We start from the raw sequence: 20,443 nt of genomic DNA on the forward strand, positions 1-20,443 counted from the left end.
CTCACTCATCCATCCACTCACCCCAACCGCTGACCCCACACCTTACAGACCCCCCTCACTCATCCATCCACTCACCCCAACCGCTGACCCCACACCTTACAGACCCCCCTCACTCATCCATCTACTCACCCCAACCGCTGACCCCACACCTTACAGACCCGCCTCACTCATCCATCCACTCACCCCAGTCGCTGACCCCACACCTTACAGACCCCCCTCACTCATCCATCCCCTCACCCACCCCCAGCCTCTCCCCTCCTCCCCAGGTACACTGCCAGCCCCAGGCTCCCCGCCGGTCTGAATGCACCTGGCCTTGCAGGAGGGCCCCATGAACGTGCTGGAGGCAGGGGCCCTGCAGCAGCAGCAGGTGTTACTGAAGGGCTGCGGAAGCGGCGCGGGGGGTGCAGGGCGCGTGCACAGCATCGACGTGATCCTGGGATTTAGCAGGGATCAGGACTCGCTCCTGGGCCCCCTGCAGGTGCCCGGCCTCGCGGCCAGCAAAAGCGGCGCGGGCAGCCTGGGGGACGCCAGCAGAGCGGAGCAGCCGCCGGCTCCCTACAGCGCCCAGCCCCTGGGCTCGCACCCGGAGGAGGCGGCTCTGTACGGTAAATAGGTTTGCAAGTCCAATCCAGCCGCGACCGTCCCTTCCCGGGGTCTGGGGGGCACCACCGGTTCCAGGAGTCCCAGCCAGAGCCCCCCGGCAGGGCAGCCCCCGAGCCGCCCCCAGCTGGGAGCTTCCCTGCAGCGCCGGGCGCGGCGGCGGGCTCAGGGCAGCGAACAAGTGTCGTCGCTTCCCCTGGCTTGTGCCGTCGGGGCTGGGCGAGGCAGCGGCAGCCGGGCGCTCCGGGGTGGGGAGCCCCCCGGAAAAGGGCCGTGCCCGGGGGTGGCTGAGTCGGGGGGTCGCTAGGGGTCTCGGCGGAGTTTGAGCGCGGCGCCCCGTGCGCCTCCCTACCCGTGTCTAGAACCAACTTTTTGGAGACTTTTTCTCTCTCTTTTCCAAATGCGAACAGCCCCGTTCTGCGGCGGCGCCTGGCCCGGGGTTGTCCCCGCAGCAATAACAATTAACAGTAATTAATAGCAGCCTCTGAAGCTTTGACCCCCTTAAAATTCCAGCTTTCCCCGGCGCGTCCCGGAGCCCGATCCCGGGGAGAGCCGCTCGCAGCTCTCCGAGTCCGCCCCCAGGCGCTGCGGGTCCAAGTTCTGTTTGCCGGCTTGCTTCGGGTCTGGGATCGCCCCGGGCCAGCCCGGGGTCCCTCCGCGGAGTCTGGAGGGAGAAGCGGGGCCGACTCCGAGTTGGCCCGCGGGAGCGGGTTTTGACACGCGGGGTGCCCGAGGGACGATCGGCTGGGCTGAGGAATGGGGCGCAGCAGAGGCGCTGACCGACCCCCTCTTACCCAAGGGCTGGTGCCGGGCCCCGGGGGGACCTTCTCCCTCCCCCGGTTGCACAGCCCGGCTTGGCGAGGGGAGCCGGAGATCCCCTTTAAGCGGTGCTCGGGGCTGAGCGCTCGGCTCCCTGAGAACCGTCGGGCCGGTCGTTGGGGGGCGGTGCGGGGCCCTGGGGCGCCCGGGGCTCGCGGTACCAGCTCGGAGCCAGGCAGCCTCGCGAGTCGGGCATTGGGACTTTGCAACTTTTCTTCCTTTCTCCCCGCAAGTCCCTGCCGAGGTCTGGGCCCGGGCTTGGCCGCAGAGACGGGGTGGGAGGCAGGCGGTCAGCTCCCAGGCGTGCATCGGGGTGCGCCGAGTGGCACTGCTCGCTCCTCGGCTTAGCGCCTGGGCAGCCCCGGCTGCGGAAGGACAGGCCGGCCCGGGGCATCCTCCAGACCCCGCTGGTCATCTGAGCAGCGGCTGGACAATGAGTGAATAACAAAGAGCCAAATACCCCTCGCCCCCCCCCCCCCCCCCCCGCCAAAGCTGGGGGGCCGGTGCTGCTCTCCGGGCAGAGCCCCCCAGAGAGACGACACAAGGGTGGACCATCGAATGTGGATCCCAGTAGGAACAGATCAGCCGCGGAAAGGGGCTTTAAAAACTGTGTTCACGGTATCAGAAAGAAATTCATAAGAACATTTAACTAACTAAAAGATACCTGTGTATACATGTGAGTGTGTGTACACACGTGTGTCTGTATGTCTAACTACAGATGTGCATGTATGTATATGTGTATACTGTACCATACCTAGAGTGATCATCTATCTATTCATCCCCCGACACCTCCTAGCTAGCTAGCTACACACAAACATAGGAAGAGAGATCTGTTCTTTATTTAATCTTATTTAATTATCAGAGGGGTAGCCCTGTTAGTCTGGATCTGTAAAAAGTGACAAAGAGTCCTGAGGCACCTTATAGACCAGGGGTCGGCGACCTTTCAGAAGTGGTGTGCCAAGTCTTCATTTATTCACTCTAATTTAAGGTTTCGCGTGCCAGTCATACATTTTAACGTTTTTAAAAAGTCTCTTTCTCTAAGTCTATAATATATAACTAAACTATTGTTGTTTGTAAAGTAAATAAGGTTTTTACAACATTTAAGAAGCTTCAATTAAAATTAAATTAAAATGCAGAGCCCCCTGGACCGGTGGTCAGGACCCGGGCAGTGTGAGTGCCACTGAAAATCAGCTCGTGTGCCATAGGTTGCCTACCCCTGTTATAGATTAACAGACATATTGGAGCATAAGCTTTCGTGGGTGAATAGTGGGTGACGAAGTGGGGATTCCCCCAGGAAAGCTCATGCTCCAATACGTCTGTTAGTCTATAAGGTGCCACAGGACTCTTTGTCGCTTTTTATTTAATTAGTTACTTAATTTAATTTTCTTTTTAATTTCTTCAAACACACACGTGTCTATATTCTAGAGGTGTCTATAGGTGTGTACATATATAATGTACACACACATATATTCAGTGGGATCTTTTATTTAGTTTAGTTTTAGTTACTTAATGTAATTTCCTTTTTGATTTCTTTAGACTCACATATATGTGTGTATTTGTGTGTATGTGAGACACACCACACACTCCAGTACATCATTATCCCAGCAAGATCTGATCACATTTCCCTTTGAAGAAATATCCTGGGATTATGTATTTTCGTTTTATTTAAATGTTTGTATTAGATCCCTACCGATAGAAAGGGGCTGGTAATCCTTATCAAATGCTGCAGAAAGATTTCAGATACACTGGATAAAAAGCTTAAAGACGAAATGTTCCTAGGTTTGAAAACGCTTATAAACACTCAGGGGAAAAAAGGTCATTAGCCAGAAACAGGGGGTGGGGGCAGAGCGGTAAAGAAACCATGTACTTTTGCGGGAAACTTTTTTTACAGCCATGTTGATGGGCCTGTTATTTCCTCTGCTGTTTTCTCTCTGTTCGTTTTGTAGTTATAGGGAATACCCTTCCTTCAGAACTGCCAAATCGCAGAACTGATGTGCGGGGAGCTAAAGGAGTCTCTAGTTTTTATACCACTGGTTTCTCTAGTTATTTGCACTTTTATGTCATAGAATTTCAAGGGCCATATTATCTCCAGCAAGTAAAGATTGTCCAGATCTAAATTAAGATTTTAAAAGAGAAACACCAAAAAGATGGTGAACTTAAAAAAAAAAATGAGCAGGTTAAATCTCAGTTTATATTTGTGATTTTTTTCACACACTGTTTAGCGGATTTTTCTTTTTAAAAAATCTTACTTTAGCCTATTTCTATTGCATCTCTGAAATGTGGATTTTACTGGTCAGACAACTGCGTGTCTTTTTTTAAGATAGCTTCAGGGATTAGCTTTGGGAATTTCATTATTTTCTTAAGTATCAGAGTGGTAGCCGTGTTAGTCTGTATGCACAAAAACAACAGGGAGTCCGGTGGTACCTTCAAGACTAACAGATTTATTTGGGCATAAGCTTTCGTGGGTAAAAAAAAAGGTGCCACCGGACTCCTCATTATTTTCTTAGGTGATCTGTATTGAATGGACAAATATACTGTCACAAGACATTACAAGAGAATTTTTACTTTCCTCTGCTAAGTCTGGTAGTAAAAGAAAACAATTTAAACGGAAAGAATTAAAAAGCCCATGCTGATTGTGATTTGCAGCCATATTAAGTTAAGGTTTGAATTAATTCATATGGCAGGTGGTTTATTAATCTGAGCTTTCATATGAAACTTATTTTTAAATTCTGTTTTTCATATAATTTTTCTCCGTTCTTGACAGGACATTAAATTGTGGATGCTTATTTTTAATACACATATAATCAATAGCTTTCACAAAGAATTTAATAATCACCCATGTAAAATAGATAGATGGATTCTATCTATCTATCTGCATTATATATATAATCTTCAGAACCTCATCTGGTGAAAAATCAGTGTTGTTCCATTGAAGTCCATCTGATTTACCCCAGATGAGGGTATACGTTACTCATGAACTGGACAGTGCGTTCCCAAACCCTGCCTGTGTTACGAAAATCTGCACTCCATCGATGTAAGTCCACTGCTGTAATTCCAGCCCAGTGGAATTACACCACCATAGTTTATTCTGATGACAGACCCAAATAGTTATACTGGGGCAAATTTCCTTCACGTAGGCAGGGTCATAGACAGGGAAACAAAATGCCTTTGGTACTGGTGATTAATCACAGACACACACTGAAGCTCCCTTACGCCATACTAGATTGAGCTAGATCCTGCAGTCTTTGCACAGCCAAAGCTCCCACTGCAGTCAGGCAGGGATCCGATCTAGTCATCAGCCTGGCTTTTTGTCCCACGGATGTTTAAACAAAGAGTAAGTGTGCAACTCCACCTACGGGTGTATTCTCATTGGGGTCACTGCACTGTATCCATTAGGTTCTGACTCTTTATAGGACACAGAGGCACCACAGCAGATCCTTCACTGGAGTCACGCTGATTGACACCAGCTGACGATCTGGCTCGCTGACTCTGTTTCATGCTGATGCGGGTTGGGCTTTGAAGTCAGAGGGAGCAGACCATCATTCAATATGGAGTGGAGTGTATGCTCCTAACATTTGCATGGGACAACAAGTGGGGAGGGTTGCAAGCACTTTGCAGGACAGGATTCGAATTCAGAATGACTTGTCAAATTGGTCTGAAATCAATAAAGATGAAATTCAATAAAGATTAGTGCAAAGTACCACACCCAGGAGGAAAAAAAATCAAATGCACAGCTACAAACTGGGGACGAACTGGCTAGGCGTAGTACTGCTGAAAGGTATCTGGGGGTTAGAGCGGATCCCAAATTGAATACGAGTCAGCAGTGTGATGCAACTGCGAGAAAGGCTAATATCATTCTGGGGTATATTAACAGGGAAGACACTGGTGGTAATTGTCCTGCTCTACTCTGCACTCAGACTACTGGGCACCACAATGTAAAACAGATGGAACAAATTGCAGAGTCCATAGGAGAGCAACAAACATGAGACAAGGTTTAGCAAACCTGAGCTATGAGAAAAAGTTAAAAAACTGGACATGTTTAGTCTTGAGAAAAGAAGACTGGGCAGGAGGGAGTTTGTTATCGAGAGGGGGGGGGACCACGTGTTCTCCATGTCCACTGAAGGGAGGACAAGAAGTAATGGGCTTAATCTGCAGCAAGGGAGATCTAGGTGAGATATTAGGAAAAACTCTCGAACTCTCAGGGTAGCGAAGCTGTGGAACAGGCTGTGGAATCCCCGTCACTGGAGGGTTTTAAGAACAGACTGGACAGACACCTGTCAGGGAGGGTCTAGGTTTAATTGGTCCTGTCTCAGCACAGGGGGCGGGACTGGACGACCCTTCCAGCCCTGCATTTCTGTGAGACAGTGAGACAGGCTCTTTCCTCTAGATCACCCAGGGTCTGAATCAGACCTCATTTAAGTCAGTATTTCTCCTCCAGTTCAATGGAACTGGCTCAGGCCCTCATTTCCCATGGCAGCCTTGTCCAGCCATCCTCTCAGGCTGGGGAGCACTGCTGTTTGAAAGGATCACATACCATGGGGACGTCTTTATGGCTCTAGTTTGAACATGTCCAGGTTCTCTTGCGAGGGGCTTTGGTGCCCAGCTGCTGTGATCCTGCAGTGCTGCCGGGAGGGTGCCTTGCCCCTTGTGCACATGCAAACCCAAACCCAAATCCTGTCGAAGCTAATGGCAAAACTCCCATTGACTACAAAGGAATTCGGATTTTGTGGGTAATAAGTGTCTGGCACCTCCTGGGAAGCTGCCGGAGCAGAGGTCACATGCTCTCTCTTGTCCTCTTCCTGCATGTGAATCATGTTACTTAGCTGCTTTTGTTGGACAATCTCAAAGTGCTTCACTATGGTGGAGTTTATTTTACAGATGGAGGAAACTGAGGCACGGAGAGGGGAAGAGATGTGTCCAAGGGCACATGGCCAATCAGTGGCAGAGCCGGGACTAGAACCCAAGGTGCTCCAAGCCAAGCCCCTTGCTCTCCCCACTAGACAATGCTGCAAGTCCTGCAGTCTACTCTTGTGGTTTGGGTAACATCACAATGAGCGGCTGTGGGACCCATCTGATGTCAGAAGGGGAGCGTTGTGACTTTGTATAGGGAATAAGCAACAAGAGCAGGTCAACTCTTAAGGGAATGAACAATCTGTTTCCTTGTATCCATCTATCTGTCTGTCCGGGGGCCAGCTTCACAGTGCACTCTGGTTGCTTTGACCACTCTGGTGACACAAAGCGGCTGAAACGCCAGGTTCACTGGCCAGGTTTATGGCTGCTCTGTGGTGCTGGAGTGGCACAAAGCAGCCGGGAGGTATTGGTTTCTCTGGCCTTCGTTGCTGATGCCCCTCTCCTAGTGCTGTTTCAGTGCCAAAAGTCCCTTGTGACTGAGGGTTGGAGACGTTTTGGAAAGTCAGAGCTGCTTCGAACCTGAACATTTCCCGTGAGATCCTGGCAGCGTTTCAGGGGAGTGGAAGGGAATAGCCAGGAAAGGATGAATAAGGGTGAAGTGCTCAGAGAGCTGGACCATGTTGTGCCATGAATCTCTACTGGGCTCACAAATGAAGCAGGAGGGATCTGGGAAGGTATCCAAGGAACAGGCAACAGTGGCCTGAAGTGTGCTGGCGAGTCTGTAGGAAGGGCTGTGTCCAGCACTGAGCGACTGCACTAGCGGGCTCTGGAGGAATACAGCATTTTAGTTCACCGTGGCACTGTTTGCAAGGGCAGGAGGCTTAGCCCCTCTGTCCAGGTGGGTAATTGCTTCACTTCCCCCAGGTAGTTTCATTTAGGGCCGGTCTGCATGCAGGTCTTGTAGCGGTGCAGTAATACCGGCACAGAGATGCACAGCAGAGCCTCAGAGTTCTGAACTCCTCGGGAATGGAGGATGTTCATAACTCTGAAAAGTTCAGAACTCTGAACAAAATGTTATGGTTGTTTTTAAAAGTTTACAACTGAACATTGACTTAATACAGCTTCGAAACTTTACTATGCAGAAGAAAAACACTGCTTTCCCTTTATTTTGTGGGTAGTTTACGTTTAACATACTGTATTTGCTGCTTTTTTGTTGTTGTCTCTGCCGCTGTCTGATTGCATAATTGTGGTTCTAAATGAGGTGTGTGGTTGACTGGTCTGTTCGTAACTCTGGTGTTCGTAACTCTGAGGCTCTAGTGTATTTAAATCAGTACAAACACTCTGTGCAGGCTGATTCTTTCTCACTTACTGGCTTGAAACTTGTGCAGCTCCGCTATGCACTTTAAACAGCTGTCACCTTCCACCCCAGAGGTGGCTGCCTTTCACTGGCAGGTAAATTGATCCCTAGGTTTAGTTTTCAGCTTAACAGTTGCTACTTAATAGTAATTCTTAAGTTGCTCCTGCTGCAGCTGTAGTGTGAAGAGGGACCTGTCTGGGTCTCTCTGGTGAGCGGCGAGGCTGGTGTTCCCTGCCCAGCTCCGATCTAACCCCCAACTACTGTCCCCTCCGCAGAAGCCAACATGTTCCTAAATAAATGTGAGGGAGAGCTGAGTGAGCTGCGGAAGAGCGTGGACAGCGAGGGCACCACGCCGGAGAACACAGAGGAGGAGCAGCCCAAGAAGAAACATCGCAGGAACCGCACAACCTTCACCACCTACCAGCTGCACGAGCTGGAGAGGGCCTTTGAGAAATCCCACTACCCAGACGTCTACAGCCGGGAGGAGCTGGCCATGAAAGTCAATCTGCCGGAAGTCAGAGTGCAGGTGAGGGAGGGCCAGACGAGGCTGTTACTCCTGGGCACCAGGTTAACCAATGGGGTATGCAGGAGCCTTTCACCGCTAGGTCACTGGTTAAGTCCAGCTCAGTTGAATATGGAACATGAGTCAACAATGAGATGAAGCTGCAAGAAAGGCTAATATCAGTCTGGGGCGTATTAACAGGAGTGTGACATGTAAGACACTCACTTGTCTCAGCACTGGTGAGGCCTCAGCGGAAGTATGGTGTCCAGTTCTGGGTGCCTCACGTTAGGAAAGACGTGGACAAATTGAAGAGAGTCCAGAGGAGAGCTACAAAAGTGAGAAAAGGTTTAGAAAATCTGGCCTGTGAGGAAAGTTAAAAAACCTGGGCATGTTTAGTCTTGAGAACAGAAGATTGAGGGGGGACCTGATCGTCTTCAAATACATTAAGGGCTGTTAGAGAGAGGGAGGGGATCAATTGTTCGCCGTGTTCACGGAAGATAGGACAAGAAGTAATCTGCAGCAAGGGAGATCTAGGTTAGATAGTAGGAGAAACTCTCTAATCCTGAGGCTCCCGCAGGTCTGGAACAGGCTTCCCAGGGAGGCTGTGGAATCCCCATCATCAGAGGGTTTTAAGAACAAGTTGGACAAGCCCCTGTCAGGGATGGTCTAGGCAGGGGTGGTCGAACCGTGGCAGAGCTCCCCCCATTCTCCACCTACCAGACATGTGGGGCGAGCTCGGGACCTCTGCCTTGCAGCGGGGTAGTTGGATAGGGGCTTCTTGCGGACTTGCAGGTCCTGGAGGTGAGAGCAATCTCTGCCCAGTGCTGAGACCCGGAGACTGGGTGCTTCTTCCAGCAGCTCTGCTATGGAGTGAAGTGAAATCCAGGAAATCCCCACTACTAGCCCTAATCTTGCATGGCCGCCTTGGATGAGATCTGGCCTGGGATCGCCCTGCAGGGCTGAGAAATTCTTGAAGACAAAATACAATCTAAGGGAGAGAGCCCTGGACTGGGACTCCAGAGACTCGGCTTCTCCTCCTGGCTTTGCCACTAGCATACTGAGTGACCAGGGGCAAATCACATCACCAATTTGTGCTTCAGTTTCCCCATTTGTAAAAATGGGAGTAATGATACGTCCCTCCTTGCTAAAGCACTTCGAGATTTGTGGGTGACAAGTGCTGTAAAAAAACCAGGTGTTGTCAGTCTTATTAAAAACGGGGGAAAGGATTGCATGAAAAAAATTAAATTTCCAACCTGTGTCCATTGCCTGGGGCTCCAGTTTCATGTGAAATTTGTCACAATATCTTAGTCAATTTTTTTCACAGGAATGTTATCAATATTTTTAGTTTATTGAAAGCCATGTTTCCTTACTGAAAACTAGATTCTTGGTAAAGAAACAGGTCAATTACGACTTTGAAAATGATTTGGATACAAACTGCCATTAGAACTTTTCATGGAAAATTTCATGAAAATGAGAAAATTTCAGTCGTGCTGGCAATTTTCTTGTTAAAAGTTTAATTTTATTTTTAAAAGTCCATTTTCAACAACAACAACAAAACTTGTATGCAAAAAAATTTCAGCCAGTTCTGAAAATGATGCCTTAATGTTAAATATCAGGGAGTAGCCGGGTTAGTCTGTATCTACAAAAACAACAAGAAGTCTGGTGGCACCTTAAAGACTAACAGATTTATTTGCGCATAAATTTGGATTTTTACCCACGAAAGCTTATGCCCAAATAAATCTGTTAGTCTTTAAGGTGCCACCAGACTCCTTGTTGTTAATGTTAAATGTCTCACGAAGCCTTTTTGCAGACTTAACAAACCATAGATACTAGAATGACTCTGGCCACCACTGAAATGCAGCCAGCTCTGGGGTGAAACACAGAAGCAGTTATTTTGCATCACACAGCAACGCCGCAGGGGAGCTTAGGACAGAAAGTGAAGAAGTGTATTCAATCCTGTTGAAACTGCATTTAAGGCAGCAGGCTGGAATTTAGGCCAGGCATGGGAGAAACCCCTTTGCAGGAGAAACCCCAAGGGGTCTTGCAGGACCACGTGTGGTTAGGAGTCAGGACCTGGCTTATCTTTTTGAATGGGCTCTGAGCTGTGCCCCAGTCCCACGTGAAGTTGAGCCAGGGTTCATTGCCTTGCTCTATGTCTCGAGCAGAGGTAGCATGTGTGGGAGAGGGAGAATAGGAGAGACCTGGTGCACAGGCCTTCATCGCCCCCTGGGGCTTGACTCTCAGAGTGGCACTGGGCCTTGCGCCAGGCCTGAGGGTGGCTACACGCACGGCCCCCGTTGGCTACAGCACTACCAAGCCACCAGGAGCTGGGAGGAGGAATTAGTGTGCAGGGAGAGGGTGACCAATCAGAGAGAGGGGGATGTCCAGGGGAGCCATAGCCATCTGGAACTTCACAGCAGATCCTGCTGCTCCATAAGCTCAGGTCTCTAACACCTGAGCTAAAGGAGAATCTCCACAAGCTCTTAGCAGTACAGACCCTATGACCCACAGCTGAGCAGTTCCTGTTCTTTCTAATAAGGTGTAGTGGTGCGCATGCACACACATATACACACACCAGCCAAGTCTTTACAGTATCCCTGGAGCCTGGGGCCCGCCCCCAGACCAATTCCATATAAATGAAACAGAAGGGCAGCATTTTATTTTCATCAGTAGATCTTTGTCATAATCTATGTGGAAACAAGTGATTGTCTAATAAAACACAGGCAGAAGAGGAGTTTCAGATGAATGTTTGTTCATCCCCCACAAACTCCAGCAATGGGTAGAGCGGGAATGAGGGGATCGACTAGCTCTTTATTAATTTGGAAACCACCCTGAGTAATTAAACAAGAAAATCAATTAAAAGGTAATTAACTGCATGCTATACATGGTTAGCTGTATATTTCATGGCACCTTCTAAAGGATTAACAGACACATTAATAAGCATGTTCATCCAATTAAGTTTAAACCTACCACCAGTGGCCCGCATGCTGGGGGATAAGATAATTTGGTATTTGATACTGATACGATCGGCATGATTTCTAGTTAAAATGCACAGTCAAATTCTGTTGAGTCACTCCAAAGACCAGCCAGCCCACTGCAGATCTGGGAGTGGTGTAGATTAGCAGGACCTGTTTTTTAAAAAAGACAAGGGTGGCGCAATTTTTAGTGTATATGGTTCATTGATTTTGATAACTGATGTTCATATTTAATTAGATATGACGAGACTTCATAGTATGGGAGCAAAAAATACAGCGTCACATAAGACAGTATAATAGCATATACACAGCATCTTTTCATCCATTGATTTCACTGGTGGCTGAGTCCTGGGGGCCCAGTTGCCAAGCAGGTGTAGGCTGGGTAGCTAGAGATTGTGAGGGCCGATTCTCAGCTGGTGAGGGACAGAAGAACAGCCATACTGAGTCAGACCAAAGGTCCAGCTAGCCCAGGACCCTGTCTTCTGGCAGTGGCCAATGCCAGGTGCCCCAGAGGGAGTGAGCAGAACAGGGAATCATCAATGACCATTTAAACTAGTTGAAGATCTGCCCCTGGAATGGTCACTGACTAGAAACAGGAAGTGGAGCAGGCCAATGCAAACAGGAAACATTTCTGGCAGCCCATTGGTTTTGATAAACCCGTAGTGTTACTAGCAGCCCGGGGAAGGACGTTTAAAACACATTGATCTCTGCTGGGACTGAACTGAAAGCCCTAGAAATGAGTTAGGTCCACGAGTTTTAACTAGGGCTGCCAACTGGCTCTGAGCAGCAGCTTTGGGAAAAAGACTCTTTTACTGAATGTCCAAATGGCCCTTTCACTGACTACCCCTATTTTTCCTCTCTAGTTCACATCACTCCACACTGTGTTTTTTCCTTCTCTCTGCTACGTATTATTTAACTCCACAAAGTGCTTTGGGAGCAGGTTGGCAGGGAAGATGCTATCCTGGATTGTGTGGCATTGTATTATCTAATCATCCGAGAGCGACTTCCCAAACAAGGGGCCAGATCCTCACTCAGGAGTTAAAAAATCAACAAGCGCTTGGCCTGCCTAAAGACATCAGGATTTTATACCCAGCAAATGTAACATAGTAATAATGGGTGGGTAGTCACGGAAACATCACTCAGAATGGCCAAGTTCTGGTGCTGCTTGGGTATTAAGTATGGGAAAGAACTGGCTGGTGTGTATGTGTTAGATCTGCCTTCTACTGGTGGAATCAGAACTGCTCAGCCATGTGGCATAGGTCCTATACTGCAGGATTCTCCTTTAGCTCAGGTGGTAGAAAGGGTGATTTGGGGGCAGGAGACTCTGAGTTCTCATTGCAGCCACAGAGTTCCAGGTGGCTGTTGTAGGCAGGCATCCAGTCCTAGGCTGCGGTGTGAAATGTTGATGGCATCTGGTGGGCTAGGACTGAGTGCAGTTAGTCACGCTCCAGCCTCTCCTCTTGCAGGTGTGGTTTCAGAACAGACGCGCCAAGTGGAGGCGGCAAGAGAAAATGGAAGCCAGTTCGATGAAACTCCACGACACCCCCATGTTGTCCTTCAACAGGCCCCCAATGACCGCCAACGTCGGGCCCATGAGCAACTCCTTGCCTCTGGACCCTTGGCTGACTTCCCCCATCTCCAGCGCTACCACGGTCCACAGCATCCCAGGTTTCATGGGGCCCACCCAAGCCCTGCAGCCCGCCTACGCCGGCCACTCCTTCCTCAACACTGCACCTCCCATGGCTCAGCCCATGCAGCCCATGGCACCCACGCCGTACCAGTGCGCCACCCCCTTTGTGGACAAGTACCCTCTGGAAGACGTCGACCAGAGGAGCTCCAGCATCGCGTCCCTACGGATGAAAGCCAAGGAGCATATTCAGACCATTGATAAAACCTGGCAGCCTATTTGATTAATGATGCCCCCTCCCTACCCTCCTGCAATTTTCCAATCTCCTGGTCCCATCAGGCTGGCTACTCTGCATCCTGGGTTGCTCAGAACTGATGTTGGATGTTGGTGTTTCCCTAGGGGCACTGCCAGGCCTCCCCATGCAGAACCCTGCCGGCTGCTCCCAAACTTCCCAAGCCAGAGCTCAGCGCAGCGAGGTAGGGCAGGAATCCCTCTCTTCCCCCCCCCCCCCCCCCCCGGCCCCACACCTACGTGTTAGAAGGGTCTCGGGGTTGAACTGATTGGCATCGTGAGCAAGGAAGCAGACGTGGACACTAGCGAATGGGTGGCGTGGCCGAGACCTTGCGTAAAGGGGACGGGTTTCCAAGAGCAACTACCGTGACCGTCAGAGCCAGCCCACCTCCGCAGAACCAAAGGGACAGTTCAGTGTGTGGTTTGTGTTTCCTTTGTTTTCTTTTCAGCCATAGAGAGCCAGATCCGCAGCTGGGGGCAATCACTGGCGCTACGGCGATTTGCACCAGGTGAGGGACTGGCCCTGCATCTTTCCCCAGGCACCTTCCAGACTATCCCTGCAGGGTCGGCACATGGCAGAGGCGAGAGCAGGCAGAAGACAGAGCTCAATGCAGGGGCAGCTCTCCGGCCTGTCATACACGTCAGACTAGGTGATCGCAATGGTCCCTTCTAGCCTTAGCATCTGAGACTCCGCGCCTGCAGAGCCCTGTCTCTCACTCCCGGGAGCGGGGCGAACACCCCCCCAGACCTGTGGCTGGCTTAACCAATTGGCCAGGTCCCCTGCACTTACACATGGACTCTCCCACAAACCTCTTGTCAGTTCAAACCCACTGTCCTCCAGCAGCCCGTAGCGACCTTCCCTGGACTTGCGGAATCATCTCGGGGTTCTCTTCCCTCAGCCCTTTGTCTTTATTGTTGTTCATTTTTTTATGCTGCAGATTTTAAAAAAAACCCAAATGAAATGATCTAGTTTCCTAGAGAACATTTTTGTTGGGTATTTGTTTAGCTACGTCAGAGAGTTGCTAATTCTGCTGGTAAAAGCAACTATATACATTTATGGTTGTATTCAGAGTAAACACTTACAAAAACTCAAACCCATTCTGAGATACGGGACCTGCTAGTTGATTCTTGATGCCCGTAATATCAGAATAATACACCACTTGTGAGCGACAATGTAACTAGTGTATTCATCCCAAAAGATCTCCAGTGTTCCTTACAAACTGTGTTGTATGTAGGACTCGCTTCTTCCACAAATGAAGTGCAGCTACTTCTGGTGTGGCCCATGGTCTGACAGCAGCATTCCGGTAAGGGAGAAGGGGGGAGGGGAGGGGGCTAGGGAGGCAGAATGTGACAGTCTGAGCTGGAGTTTGACCAACACCATTGTTTGTCTAAGAAATGCCAGAGGGTTTCACGTGGGAACTCAGTTTTCTGACAGTTAGTTCCATGTCTGTGCTTTGAATCATAGAAACGATGAGACAGAAAAGTCCATTTGGGTCTTGTCTGTTTTTTCCTGCAGGAAGTTTGCAGTTGTCTTGCCCATTCGTAGAAGTCCCACGTGTTGGAGCTCCAATCCACACCCTTGGGAGACAATCCTGCAGTCTCCAGCAGCCCACTTTCCCTGACATTCAGCTTGATTCTGAGCGAGGATGGCCTGTTTTTCCGGTTGCTTTTGCTTTCCTTAGCTGCATTCCCATTGCATCATGCAAAAGTGCTCCCAGGCCCTCTGCTTCATGCTCCTTCCAAACAGCAGGGCCAAAAGAATGCTGCCAGGCTGTTTTCAAGAGGTGATCGTGGGTACTAATTATGTATCTTATGGCAGTCCGTAGAAGCCGCAGCTGAGATCCTGGCTCCATTGTGCTAGGTGCTGTACTGACACAGAACAAAGAAATGGTCCTTGCCCTTATCCAAATAGAATCTGGACGTCACGTCTGCTCTGCAGCTGGGAGCGAGTCTCCCCACCCGCCCGGGTAGACAGCCTGGCGCCAGCAGCTAGCAGGCTGTACAGAGACTCCAGCTAGCCACCTGAGCTCAGACTCAGGGCGTTGGGTGAGCTGCCGCCCCCACGCTGCTCTCTTGAGCCCGGCTAGTGCGCGTCTGGGAATCTCACTCCCCGCTGCAATCTAACCGTGCTCTGTGGGTCCCCCAGACTGCATGCAGTTGGCAAGCCCAGCCTGGTGGCTGTGGAACCCTGACATGGCCACCCCAGGGAAGAGTGGAGAGGCTGCAGCTTGCTCCGTTTGCAGGTGGCTCCTGAGACAGCACATGCCGGGGGAGGAGCTCCAGGGCCGGTACGCAGCATCCTACATGCCAGCTGCCTGCTGGGGATGGCTTGCCACCCTGGCTCTGGCTGCCATCCTGCTGTGCTCAGCCATGGGGAAGGGAGCGGGAGGGCAGGGTGCTGGTAGAGCCGGCCTGCCCAGCGCTGCAAAAATCAAGGCCATTTACACTGTCTCAGGAGCGAGGGAGAAGGATGTTCCCTAGCTGACAGGGCGGGGGGCGCAAACAACCCAGGAGCCCCGGCAGTGATGTGGAGCAGGGTCAAGGAGGCCCAAGGCCAGGGATGGGATGGGACCGAGGAGGGGCTGCATCCCCGTGTGCTGTGTCTCCGAGTCTCTGCTCCTCATGTATGTTCCCTCTCTCTGTCTCTCTTCCTCATACTCTTCACTTCCCTCTCTCTGTCTGATCTCTTCCTCATTCACTTCTTCACAATTTCCCCTCACTCTTTTCCTCATGCTCTTTCATCTCCTCCTCTCGGCTCCAAGTTCTTTCTTTCATGCCTTTGCCTTCTCCTTGTCTATTGTATGTCAGGTCTAATTCCATATTTCACGCATGGGTGACCTGACACAAGTTCCCAGTGCAAGTCTCTCCCAGGCTCTGGGCCGGGAGCTGGTATTGTTGAGTTTTTAACAGTTGCTGTCAGTCCCTTGTGCTTGTCAAGGGGAATCTGCTCTCCAGTCACTCTGGGGCAGCGCAGGGGGGTCAGCCTGGGGCCCTGCCTCTCCTAATTGCTCTCAAGCAGTGACTACAAGGCCACATGTTGGGTACACAAAGCTGCAGTAATTACGCTCTCCACAATGTGTGAATTTCAAAGGGACCCAGATGGAGCTGCAGAGAAAACCAGCCAGCCTTCCCAGAGCTCAGTACATGGGACCAGGGAGGAGGGTATTGCAGGAGGCTGGGTGATGGCCAGCCCATAGTTTACAGATCATTTGGGATTTCCAAGGCCTCTAGGCCCTGCCACATGGCAGGTGAGCAGGGAGCAGACTGGTAAGCAAGATGGCAACAGCAGAGCAGATGTTGCATGTGTGTGTGGGGGAAATAGCATTTAGTGCAACCAGGCCTAGGGAGTCTGTATTCTCCACCCGGCCCCCCCCCCATCTCCCCTGACACAGATCCCCGCTATTCCCAGACACAGCGAGCCCATCCTCCCGTCTCCCCGGACAGTAAGTCTGGCCCCATTGCTGGGAGTAAGGCCAGCAACAGTCTGTCAAAGGGATTTGCCTTGGCCCTACTGCCCCAGGCAGATGGAGTCACGGTGCCTCATGGAGCTCCCACTGGGTACTGCAGCTCCCCATTGTCCAGGCGGCAGGAAGGTGGAGCTGGGTCCTTTTCAGAATGAAGTTCCCTAGACCAACCGCAGGGCAATCTACAAGGAGAGTTTCCCCCCTGGATGGAATCAGGTAATGCCCCTTGCCTCACCCTTGCCCGCTCATGTTATAGTCATTTCCCTGAGCTGGCGCTGCTTCTCTGCCGGGCGGGCCGTGCTAGGCGCTAGCTCCGTCCCTCAGGGCAGAAGTGGCAGGTGTGCACGTCTGACTGGCCCCGGGCTGTGCGGGGAGCAGATAGAATCCTAGAATATCAGGGTTGGAAGGACCTCAGGAGGTATCTAGTCCAACCCCCTGCTCAAAGCAGGACCAATCCCAACTAAATCAAGATGCACAAGCCAGAGCCGGCGTGGAGTGGGCAAAACACCGTCAGTCGTTGCCAGCCGGTGGGGTTGGCCGGGAGTCACAATGCTTCATTGCCATTTTCTGCCCCAACATTTTCCAATGTTTTGGTTTGTTTTTCCCTTTTGCTCTTTTTCCCCATCTTGCTCCTGGACACGAGAAGGGGAGAGGAGAAGGGGGAGAAGGGCAGGGGGAGGAGAAGGAAAAACAAAAATGAAAAAGAACCCTGTTAAAAACGAAACCCCCACCCCAAGGGCACCTGGCAGAGCCACCTCGGGTGGCCTGTCTTGGCAAGGCTCTGGAGCGGGACTGGCCTGGCAGCATCGCTCCTGAGAGGAGGAGCTCAGGAGTTACATGAGCCCTGGCGGAAGAGCTAATGCCAGCCACTTACCCCGCCGTTGAGCGGACATGACCAGGCCTGGGCTGCCAGTGCAGGGATCTAAGCCTCAGGGGCTTCCCAAGCCCAATCAGTGACCCCAAGGCTTGGAAGGGTCTCCCCAATCAACCCAGCCCTCTCCCCCACCCAGGGCTGGGGAAACAAGCTCTGCTCAAGTAGGTCTGGCCTGTGGAGTCAGGGTCAGGCCCTAATGGCCCAGGGGACAACGGGGCTGGAATGGGACTTGCCCCAATGAAACCATCTTCCCTTCCTCTTGTTCCTGATCCGTTAGGAGCTCCTGATGCTGGACCACTTCGTTAATAACAATTAAACCTTTAACGACCAATTAAATGAATAATGGACTCTCCCCTGGCGTCCTGGCCCGGCTAATGGGACTGGGCTTAGATTAACAGGCCCCATCAAGAGGCGCACTTCCGAGCAGAGATAATGAAGCAACGGCCGCGGAACTAATGGGGTTTGATCTCGGGGAAGGGACACGCTGAATGGGGGCTGATTTTTTCACATGACATAATTAGAGCGTCCGATCCTGGCTGGCGCCAGCTCCACTGCCCTCTCAGGGTGGCCAGTGGAACTGGGGACCCCCTCTGCCGGCTTGGTCTGCCTCAGCCTTTCAAGTCCCAACAAAGGAAGGCTGGCTGTGGAGAGGTGGAAGCGGGGGAAGGGGTAATCTCACCCCACCCCCACCACCATCTCTCCCCGTTTCCCCCCATCCAGCCAGCTCCTCCCTGCTTCCCCGTTTAATTGTAGTTTAATTGGGTCAGGGTTCCCTTGACCAAAATCACCAGCTCAGACAAGCCAATTCATCACTCGCTCCCGCAAAGGACTGTGGGAAGAGGATATGCAAATTTTCCCCTCCTTGCTGAATCCCATTGGTGGGGGAGAGGCTGAGTGGTAAGCCAGAGCCAGGACATGCCCACTCAATAGCTTTGGGACTGCAATGACCAGCCATTCTATGGCCGGCCAGCGGTGGGTGTGCCAGACAGGGCAGGGGGCTGCATGTTGGTGTCCTTAGGTGCAGCTCCATATGTGCCCCCAATTTGAATACCAATTATTTAAATTAGCTAATTTGCATTCAACCAGTATAAAAGCAAAATGGTGTGTGAATTTAGTGCTGTTGAAAGGGGTTGCTCTGTTTGACTTTTGTTGGCAGGGCGGACCCCTGAAAGGCTCTGCCCACAAGAACCACACTGGCCATCCCCAAAAAGGGGAGGGTCCAAAAGAGTGCTCAAAAAGTGGGGGTCAAAGTTTCAATCAAAGGGATGTGAGGGGGAGACCAGAGTAGAGATGCCCCCCTCCCTCCTGACAGCTCCCACTGCTCCAAGGATCTAGGTGGGAGTTGTCCAATGGAACTCTGCCTGCGTATGCCACCTGGGATGTGGAGAATGGTCCCACGGCCTCAGTGTCCCCATTCCCAGGGCTGAATTGCCACCTCTTGGCTTTATAAAGGGCTATCTTGGCCCATGCCTGGAGCAGGTTCATGACAAGGTCTCTGGACAAGCCATGGATGGCGGGACCAAAACTAAACAGCAGAAGGGCAACGCGCAGCCAAAACCAGAGCTGGTTGAAACTGGGAATTTCCAGTCCATGAGAAATGCCAACATTTGGACATTTGTTTTTGTTCCAAATTGGACCAAAAACATCCCAAAGTTCCGGTGAAATGACATTTTTTTTTTGAAAAGTCTGGCTTTACTGACTTGTTTGGGCTCAAAATGCTGTGTTCTGATTTTGATTTTTTTAAAAAATATGAATAATTTAGAAAACATTTCTAAATTTAAAAAGGCACCATCGCATTCCGATAACACCAGAATGGGACAGATGTCACCAAAACGCTCCCTTTTGGGGGGTTTCCTAAATGACATCTTGTGGACACCAACTCACTGCCACCAAACGTTTCGATGTCGATGAGACGGCATTTTCCTACGGAGTCTGTCGCAAGGCTTCTGACCAGCTGCAAACCAACCGAACGGCCCGTGTTCTGGAGGCACTGCAGCCTTGTGCTCCGGAGATAGGCACGTGCTTCGGGCTCCAGCGTGCTGCAGGAGGGGCCAGTGTCAGAGGGGGGTTGAATGGCACCAGCAACATGCCCCTGTCCACAGCGCTGTGGAGGAGCTGCCACAGAGGGGACCGGGGCTCAGTCAGGGCACAGGGCGGCGCGTGCTCACTAAAGCAAGGGGCTGTTCCGTATTTGCAAACTGCAAATGGTGATTTTCCTTATCTTATAACTTGGCCAAATCTACACAGATTTTCCCAGAAGCCATAGTGACACTTCCCAGCCTCCAGCACTAACCCCCCTGCCCCATGTCTGAGTCCCAGCAACCAGCAAATGCCAGAAGAAGGATAATCTACCCGGCCACCCTTAATTCCCCTTTGCTAGTGGGGTTCACAGCTATTTGTGAGCCAGCTGTGGGGCATTGGGTAATGGGGTTCCTGGGCTCTCTGCTGGCCCCTGGCAGGGTGTTGGTTACAGATAGTCTAGCCAAGCGTACGGACTCAATGTACACATTTTGAAAGGCTGTGTGGCAAAGCAGCCGAGGCACGGGTTCTGTTCCCAGTGCTGCCAGAAGTGACCTCACATATCTTCTCTGTTGAATTGGGTGAATTTTATCTGCGTGCCCCGGGGGAGGTGTCTGAGGCCTTGGTACATATTGAGGGTTGTAAACTTCACAGAAATGCAACCACCAGTCAGCAGCCTGGCTCCCAGCGGAGTGGCTCCCAGTCCAATGCACCTTCCCCAAACACAAAAAAAATTAGAAAAAAAACCCTAAACATTTTTCCTTTGGTCAACATTTTTCATAAAATATTTTCATTTTTTCACTAACATAAGAACGGACACACTGGGTCAGACCGAAGGTCCATCTAGCCCAGTATCCTGGCTTCCAACAGTGCCAATGCCAGGTGTCCCGGAGGAAATGAACAGAACAGGGAATCAGGAAGTGATCCATCCCCTGTCGCTCATTCCCAGCTTCTGGCAGACAGAGGCTAGGGACACCATCCCTGCCCATCCTGGCTAATAGCCATTGATGGACCTATCCTCCATGAATGTATCTTCTTTTTTGAACATTGTTATGGTCTTGGCC

General features: G+C 51.0%; 1 protein-coding gene across 1 annotated transcript; it reads left to right on the forward strand.

Moving 5' to 3' along the window:
• The first annotated feature begins 301 nt into the window (after positions 1–301).
• On the forward strand, positions 302–13,014 carry RAX2 (retina and anterior neural fold homeobox 2). Its single transcript, XM_054013885.1, has 3 exons — positions 302–605; positions 7,903–8,153; positions 12,571–13,014. The coding sequence occupies exons 1-3, from the start codon at positions 302–304 to the stop codon at positions 13,012–13,014; spliced, it is 999 nt and encodes a 332-aa protein (XP_053869860.1).
• Positions 13,015–20,443: the final 7,429 nt, after the last annotated feature.

This window comes from Malaclemys terrapin, chromosome 24 (genome assembly GCF_027887155.1).
Source record: "Malaclemys terrapin pileata isolate rMalTer1 chromosome 24, rMalTer1.hap1, whole genome shotgun sequence".
NCBI lineage: Eukaryota > Metazoa > Chordata > Testudines > Emydidae > Malaclemys > Malaclemys terrapin.

Coding starts and splice junctions, on each gene's coding strand:
- RAX2 (XM_054013885.1), top strand. CDS start 302: ATGCACCTGGCCTTGCAGGAGGGCCCCATGAACGTGCTGGAGGCAGGG. Junction 606..7,902: donor GGAGGAGGCGGCTCTGTACG/GTAAATAGGTTT, acceptor TCCCCTCCGCAG/AAGCCAACATGTTCCTAAAT. Junction 8,154..12,570: donor TGCCGGAAGTCAGAGTGCAG/GTGAGGGAGGGC, acceptor CTCCTCTTGCAG/GTGTGGTTTCAGAACAGACG.